This window comes from Melitaea cinxia, chromosome 10, assembly GCF_905220565.1.
Source record: "Melitaea cinxia chromosome 10, ilMelCinx1.1, whole genome shotgun sequence".
In the NCBI taxonomy this organism is placed as follows: domain Eukaryota; kingdom Metazoa; phylum Arthropoda; class Insecta; order Lepidoptera; family Nymphalidae; genus Melitaea; species Melitaea cinxia.
The window spans coordinates 12,929,737-12,938,802 of NC_059403.1; the positions used below are offsets into that span (position 1 = coordinate 12,929,737).

General features: G+C 31.2%; 1 protein-coding gene across 1 annotated transcript in view; it reads right to left on the bottom strand.

Annotated features, from left to right (window-relative positions):
* Nucleotides 1-8,727, bottom strand: part of LOC123657285 — a 62,631-nt gene extending 53,904 nt beyond the window's left edge. The window contains exon 1 of the mRNA XM_045592864.1: nt 8,641-8,727. Coding sequence (XP_045448820.1) covers nt 8,641-8,713 — 73 coding nt within the window. The 5' untranslated portion in view covers nt 8,714-8,727. The remainder of the gene's footprint in view (nt 1-8,640) is intronic.
* Nucleotides 8,728-9,066: the final 339 nt, after the last annotated feature.

A 9,066-nucleotide genomic window follows, 5' to 3' on the forward strand; every position in this document is an offset into this window, starting at 1 on the left:
CGCTGAAAAGCTCTCTCCAAAGCATCTCTTCCAGGTAACCTAGAGGCAGATGGTATTGTGTCGGTGTATGTAGGTATAGAAATCGTGATACAAAAATTTAAAGGTAAATAATAGCATGTGAACATTTTTAAATATAAGCAAATACACAGCACAGAAAAGGTTATAAAAGAAAAAAATGAAACATAATCATTAAATCCAATTAAGACCATTCATCCGTTACGCGCAAATAAGAAAAGCAAAAATAGCAAAACAAATTAGACGATAAAACCAAACAACAAAAAAATACTTATTTTCATATTAAACTAATTAATACACTTGGGAATGCTTCATAACTGTCTTTCTAAAAAGAAAAAGAGTTTATGCAAGTCAACTTGACAATGCAGGGATAAATTTCAAAGACGAAAAACTTAAACAGTGAAAGATCAATCATAAAAAGTAAAATAAATAGTCATAATCGAGGAAATATTATTGTCAGTTTAAAATTTCTGTACTTAAACTATTTTTTACTCTTTCCATTTTATAATTATAAAATAAGGAAAATAAATACAATTCGTTGATTTAGGACACTTGCGTTATGAAGATCCTAATCAAATATTGACTAACTTAATTTTAGAGATAAATTAATTTAATCAATTTTCTGAATAACGGTCGAGATGAGTCCTACACCTCACGGATATTAACAATTAAACTTGCCCTAAACTAACACTTAAATGGAGTTTTAGTGTTACCGATTACAAAAGTAAAGTCACTTATAGATGAATTATGATACGTTTAAGCTAAATTGCCCAGTAGATGTGTAAGGAGAATTTGAACTAAAATTCCCCAAGTTTTTAATTGATTTCGTGTTTGTTAGTGAAACAATAATGATAAAGAAAATCGTATTGTGTCACGCTTGCTGTGTGATACAATAGAGCGATCATTATGCATGTCTCTGGACATATTTCGATGGACTTATATATATTTACACATCTACAGTTGACCAACATACCTAATTATGCTTTATATACGAGTATTACGCAAAAAACTTTTTTTTGTAGAATTTTGTCCATCAAATTTAAAATAGTCAAAATTGACTACAAAAATAGTTTGTTCCCGGTTTGAGAACATTTTGTACATCAGATCTTCTTTCTATATGATATCGTCGAAATATTGAGGAGTCGAGTAATGAGCCTACAGATTAAAAAACGAACGTACAAACGTGTAAACGTATTATAATTAAACGGAGGTATTTTTTACCAAGTTCGTCATTATTGGAAGCATTCTCGCTTTAACAGGGTTTAAATAAGTAATAATGTGCTTTGTGGTTACGGCAGTAAAGAATATAGCCAACTCCTTTCTTCCCGTATGTGTCGTAAGAGGCGACTAAGTGATAACAGTTCCACTAACACCTTGGAACTTATATAAGCGGGATAACCATCAAACTGCTGGCTTTGAAATACACAGGTGGTAGCGTGGTAGCGACAAAGCCAGCCCTGCGGTCACCAACCCGCCTGCCTAGCGTGGTAACTATGGGTAAAACACACGAGTCCACGCCATTTTGCCGCGAACTTAGGGAGGCCTATGTCCAACAGTGGAATGCGATAGGCTCAGGTGAAATAAATAATAATAATCTATTGGTATATGCTCAAAAGTAATTTGTAATAATTTTATAAAACTTACAATTAACAGACTGTTATTACTGCCCAAGCCTATAGTAATAAGAATGGTAAAATTTCGTACGGAAAATAGTCTTGAATACAACAGATAAGTACTTAGAAAGGAGTTCCGAAAATTCAATCCCTCAGGGGCTTTAATTAGGAACGAACTTTTGTGAAAAGATTGGCAGTGTGCCTAATGTGATTTTATAGTTAACATAAAACTTAAAATAAGTAATTATCCATTCTTAAATAATAAAAACGATGAAAATTTTTCATGTATATCGTAGAAATATATCACAGTGAGAAGATATAAACATACTACACTATATATTATGTAAGAGTTTATCTTTACATAAGTCAAAATAAAATTTGCGGAAGAGATTTAGTACCATATAGGTAGGTAGGTTACAACTAGATAAATAAACAAAAAATATAGAGGGTATTTACTGATATGTATGTTTTCAACTATATTTATGCATATACATTTTAAATTGTAATTAAAAAATAAGAAAATACTTCAGTATTCATATTTAATTAATAAACTACACAGAAGATCGCTTGTTAAATTTTATTAGATGCTTCGAATATACGGTAACAGTGTACGATGAAAGCTCTGGAATCTGGAGAGTATTCAAAGGCTTTAATTACGTGAACTGATAAAAATGCTTCAAATATTTGTTATTTTTTATTTACTAATAGCTATTATATGTTTAAATATTGTTCTTTCGAAACAGTTCTTACATAAATATGATAAAAATTCAGGCTATTCTAAGAAACGAAATTACCTTTAATTTTAAAATTATCACATAAATTTAAAGAAGAGCCCTTAAAATTACTAATGTAATGAAACGTTTTAAATGTCCAATTAAGATTAATTGTTGGGATAACTTTTTATAAAGATATTAAAGGAATCATCAAAAGACATTAGCGTTGCCAAACTTTCCGTTTCTTGTCAGCACTGCTTTATATACTTTTTGTATTTGTATTATATTTCAGGCAACTAGATGATATTGTTTTCGCTTCAAATCATTCATAATAAAGAAAATAAAAATATTCAATCTTTAGTGTTCATTTTTCTTTCACTGAGTTTTCATTTAAATTTATAGTCTAACAATTCCAAAGTAGATATTTTTCAATATATCAAATGTGTTAACATTAGAACAAGAATAGAATTATGTAATATTAGAACATGTGATTTAAAAAAAATGTTTTGAGAAACATAAACACATAGCTTCCGCTAAACAAAATCAGATATAGATTTCGATTGACACTTCATTGATTCAATAAAAAAGAGACGTCAAAAATGCTGCAATCTTTATATCTTTAGCTCTTCTTGAACATTACTTTTGTCGAAAACTAAAACACATCGTATTTTCTAGTCGAATTTTATAAACCAAAGTGTAAATTTTATTTGTATATTCGTTAAATATTCTCTAAAAGAAACTCTTAGGATGGTTTAATTATTAACATTTCATCGCTATCCTCTTTGATGTAATAGAAAATAAATGTATCCAGTAGTTTATAAAAAAGTGTATCAAAAATTTGGAAAATGTTATTTGTTAATAAATATTTCTCTGGCGTAAAAGCCCTTTTTTCTGTAATATAATTATTAAAGACTGGGTGATTCCCGCGGTTTCACACGAGTCAATTCGAGGAAAAAAATAACCTATGACCTTCCTCGGTAAATGAGGCTATCCAACACAAAAATATTTCTATATATTTCTTCTATTCGAACGAGTTGTTGAACAAGAAAATAAACAAAATTTCCAGCTTCATAATATTAGTCTAAAAAATGTAATCACTTTGATCTTCAATTTTTAACGATGACGAAATAATAACTTTGTCATCATCTCATCAGTCATTGGGAAATCACATCAACATATCCTGTCGTATATTTTCTTTATTTATTTCTGAAATGAAAACTTCTTTTGGCGCACCGCACACACATTTATCGTAGGTAGTAAGTTAGGCTGATCCGTCACGCTCTGAGGTGAAAGGCTCGATCGGGTAAACTCGAAAACGCCCAGTGTACCCGAGCGAGAAAGATACAGACAGCTGCTCTTCCCTGATGAACAGTGAGGGGCTTGATCGGGTGAATTCGAGACTTATTGCGTTATTGCTTGATTGCAATTGCCAAAGAAGTTTTCACTTCTGCCGTGTGGTCTTAAGCACACATACTGTTTCTTTAATAAAATTTGTATGTTTTTTAAACCGTAACCAAATATAAACGTTTAATTACTCGTGAAATATAAAGCAATAATAAAAAGGAATCAAATGACTTGGATATTTTACAATAAAAGAATTTCTAAGAAAAGTCTTAAATAATTTTATCGTTACCGAAAGCAGAACAAAACCGTGTCAACTGCCAAAGTTTTATTATGGATCCGAACTCCAAGCAAACGTTAAACTTTTTTATTTCATCGTTGTGGTAAATTCTGCATCGATGAAAAACTGCTGAATCGTCAAAAAATAAAATAAATTTGAAAAAAAAATGTATTTTAATGTAAAAAAATTAGAAAAAATCAGTACCGATGTAAACATATTATTATTATTATTACGAACTTTTATTATTGACACTAAAGCAATATTACATATAGATAACAATAATAATAATATATCGGGTTTCTCGATTTAGTAATCAGTGTGTCCTTGAGATACACAGACCACTACCAACTGTTAATTTCAGTCACTATTGTTTTCCTTTTTTAAAATTTTTAATACTAAAAATACTGTTTATGGAACTACATATTTCAAACATTGTATGTGGATTGAACATTTTGTTAATGTCTACTATATAATCTAAGTGGTTTTCTAACGTAATTAAAATGTTCTATGATTTGTTCCTCGTACAGTTTAAAATAAAATTTTAGCACACACAATTCACAAATAAAAATAGAATAATTTATTTTAAAAAGTATACAGTTTGAATCCAGAGAGAACTTTATAAGTACAATACAAGACCCGATTTCATCCACTTCGATGTTTATGGCTCCCACTTCGCGTCCCGTTTCGGGCTTGTACATCATTAATCTTGCCCAGAGCCTGGTCCCCGGTTACTGATAAGGTTTATCACGCACATAAGTTACTGATAGGTTTAATTAGAAGGAGGTAAAACATGCTTTATCGTTGGTCATGCAACCATAAAGCATGCAAGCTCAACCAATAAATTACACCTTTTGAATTCTCAGATTACATTTAAAAGACAATCAATGTAGGTGGTTAAAAAGATCGATCGAGAGAGAACTTTATCAGCAGCTAATGAATCAGACTATCAATTAATCATTTATATGTCTGACTTAACGGAAAGAAATATTAAAATCGGGCAAGGTCTTAGTGAGTCTAACGCAACAACCACAAAAATTCTTACAATTTATATTGTTCACATGGATATAGATATTGATAAAAGAACAAAAATAAAATACGAAGTGATCAACTAATATCCGAAGAACCGGATGCTGAATCATGAAATTTCCGAACAAAAAATACTAGTATAATGTTACTGGACGGTATTTTGGGAAACCAACTGAGGGTCGGCTTCCCTCGGTATAAAATTTCATTAGAGTATATAGGCTTTCCGTCAAAACTAGGCACAAGCAAACGTTGATTTGTTTTTTAACAGTAAACCAAAATTACGCAAATAACTCTTTCAACATACATTATTTTATATTAAAGCTAATAATGAATATATGTATATTATATATTATAGTTGTGTCTCGCTTCAGCCTGTAATATTCCACTACTGGGCATAGGCGTCTTTCCCCATGTAGTAGAAGGATCAGAGCTTAATCCACCATGCTGCTCCAATGCGGGTTGGCGGATATATTTCCTACTATGAGTAACGATCGCTTTCAGGTGTACATGATAACAATCGGGCCGACGGCTTAACGTGCTCTCTAAGGCACGGTGAGGAGACCCACAAGGACTGCACAAACACCCAGACCACGGCAAACACCTGTATGGCCAATACAAATGTTTGTCATGTGCGGCACAATCCATGGCTGTGACCGTAATTATATTATACCTTGTTTTGCAACATTATATAATGAAGACGTTTTATTGTTACTGTTGTGTTCAATAACGATCGATATCAAAACAGTACTGCGTGATTGTGATAATTCACTGACAATTATACGGTTTGTTACACAAGTTACATAATATCGTGTTTTGTTCTCTCTAGGGCACAGCAGAATATATTAAAGCCCGACTGGGGAAGGGACACAGCTCTTGGGGAGGGTTGCTTACTTCTGTTGTTACAGGCCTATAAAGCTACGGTAATTGTTTGCCATCAGGTGAGCCGTACGCTTGTTTGACAACATAGTTGTAAAAAAATATCACACTTAAGACAATGAGGTCGATTATTTAAAACTGACACTACTGGACTGGAAATTCATTTGATATGAAAAATAACACAATTAAATAACTTGCTCATTACTTTTACGGAGTAAAACTTTATCTTGATGAAATCTAAAACTGCCTTTTTTAGGACTGATACATTAAAAAGTTTCGGCACGAAAGTTTATTGCATGGTGTTTTGTTATATGTCAATTACAATGTTTCAACTGTTATTAGACAACCTTAAAATACGAAATACATTTTGTAATAGCGAAAATCTTGAACAATTCCCCCGTTTGTTAATTTATCGTCACCCTAACAAAACTTTTGACATTCGATGATACTTTGTCTTAGATGTAACAACGTTAATAAGATAGAATAAACAATATATTTTATGAATGTAAAACGATGTATTTTTCACTTCAGCCTATTGCAGTCCACTGATGGACATAGACCTCCACAAGTACATGCCAAAAATGGCACGAACTCATGTCCTTTGCCCATAGTCATCACGCTGGGCAGGTAGGCCGGTTGGTGACCGCTGGGCTGGCTTTGTCGCACCGAAGATGCTACTGCCCGTCTTCGGCCTGTGTATTTCAAAGCCAGCAGTTGGATGGTTATTCCGCCATCGGTCAGCTTTTTAAGATGACATGATGACAATGATGACATGACTGATAACAGTATTGTATTCGATTAACTCCAAAAAAAACCTTAAATAGCACAAAAGGCGAAACAAATAAATAAGGACATCTATAATTTACTTGGTTTGCATTTATTTCTAAGCTATTTTGACAAATGTCCAAAAGAATTTATATTTCAAGAGCGTTGAGTGATGTACGTGCCACGAATCCAAAACAGTTTTGTCGAGCCTGTATCGACAAAATTTCATATGAATCACACTTCTGTATGTTGTTTGTTGTTGGTTATTTTAAATTATTATATTATGTCTTTATAAATTGTTTGAAATTATATTTGAACATTTATAACTTAAATGAAAAGAAACAATTTCCATACTCCAGATTTAAGAAGTACGTAATGAATAAATTCATAACATGTTTTATAAAAATTCTTACTACTCAGATTATTTAAAGTTAACAATAATTAAAACTCATTAATTTACACAGACGTATACAAAATTGTTAAGTAGTGGCTAATGTCGGTACATGATAAATATTTAGGAAAAACGAATAATAGGAATCTTGGCGGGAGGAAGTTAAACTAAATCATTATTTTACTTATATAAATAATTTTTATCACTCATGTTTATCTATCTGTTTGCACGTGTGTTTTAGCGCTACGCAAAGTTTGATGAACGAAATTGAATGTGACTTTGACAGATGTCATTCAAGAGGTCTTCTTACAAATTTCTTCTAAGTTTAACTGCCAAGTTTAACTAGTTCCTTCTAAATTTAACTGCCAAGAAGTTCAATTATAGTAAATAATTGCAATGTAATCGTAACAAAATGTTCTTGTACACATACACACATATAATAACAACTGCATACCAAGTCGTAATTACCAGCGAGTCTCATTTAAAAATGATTTATAACGTACTAATGAATCTAGTAATAGTATGAATGAAATATTAAATATAGTTATTAGTTTAGTAATACCACATGATATTTGAATGTTTCAAAAGCAATATGGTTACAAATCTGTAGATAAATATCTTGTAAACAAATGTAGACCCAAAAATAACTTTAATTTAAATATAGTAAAGCCTCTTTTAAAATTGGGTACTATGATAAGATCATGTTATTGATAATATGATAACATAATTGTAAATGTAACGATTACTACTAGTGGTCGCCAGTAATCGAAACTCGACCATAGTTAATTTAAATTATATGTCTTATTAATCTATTGTCAAAGACTATACTTGAACAACATTAAACAAAAGAGTATATATGCGTGTGTGTGTCAAATAAATGGTAGTGTATGTAATGCATTTTTATGCATAATTTAAAAGAAAATTAGCATTATATACTTATTTTCTATATGAACGATAATAACGAAATATTCATACTCCTCCGTCCGCGCAATTTTCGTAAATAGTTACAAAGTTTTTGCTTCACGTACCTATTAATATATGTATAGATTATTTGTCAACAGAAAGAGGCAGAATTATGTGCTACGATTTTTTCTATCCAATTTCATGTTGACTTCAAAATAAATTTGATATGTCACTCATGCCTGTAAATTGTATACGACAACAATTCAACCTAACCTAACCCTGTGACAATAACAACACCGGAACACAATGGTGTAACATTTATATAGCATTATATTGTACCTTTGTAGTTGAAAATATGTGGGGGGAAAGTAAGTTACATTAGAGAGCAGCGACAAAATACATGGTGAAGGTTAGTTCATAATAGGAAAGGGTCAGATAAACTGCAGAAACATTTATAATACTACAAGGCTCGACAAAAAGTGTGCTTATCTTACGAAATGTCAAACGCAATACGTCAAAATGTAAAACGTAAGCTTTAAACAGAAAAAAAACTGGATAAGAAAACATACTCTACTACTTACTCTAATACGTATTAAATATTCATAAAAAAGCATAATAATAGGTCGACCCGTCTCGGAAGAGTACGACCACAAACACAATGACATGAAATTTTTATATCTTAGAAAATATTACTACGAATAAAGATATAATTCTTACCTAAATTATCAGCACGGTGTAGTGGAATAATTGAAACCCACATCACTATAAGGTAACAAATTGTCAAAGCCATTGTGACCACTTCACAGTCACTTAGTCAAAACATTGTACGGTATTTTCATACTTAATTAGTAGAATCAACATTATTACACTTTAAGGTTAAATTCTCTTATGTAGTTCCACTGTTTGGAGATTACCTGTAAAGAAAGATATAAATTAATACAATTACAATAACATAAAGACGGTTTGGTGTACAAGTATTTGAAATTTAAGACTATTTATTGTAAAAATTTAATCAACACTCTTGACGAATATCTTGTGGACAATAAACATGTTTGTGGAAATCTGGTTTTTGTATTGAATACGTTCAATCAATTTCATCGTGCCGTTGTTTGTCATGCGTCAAATAAAAAAAGTAATATCATT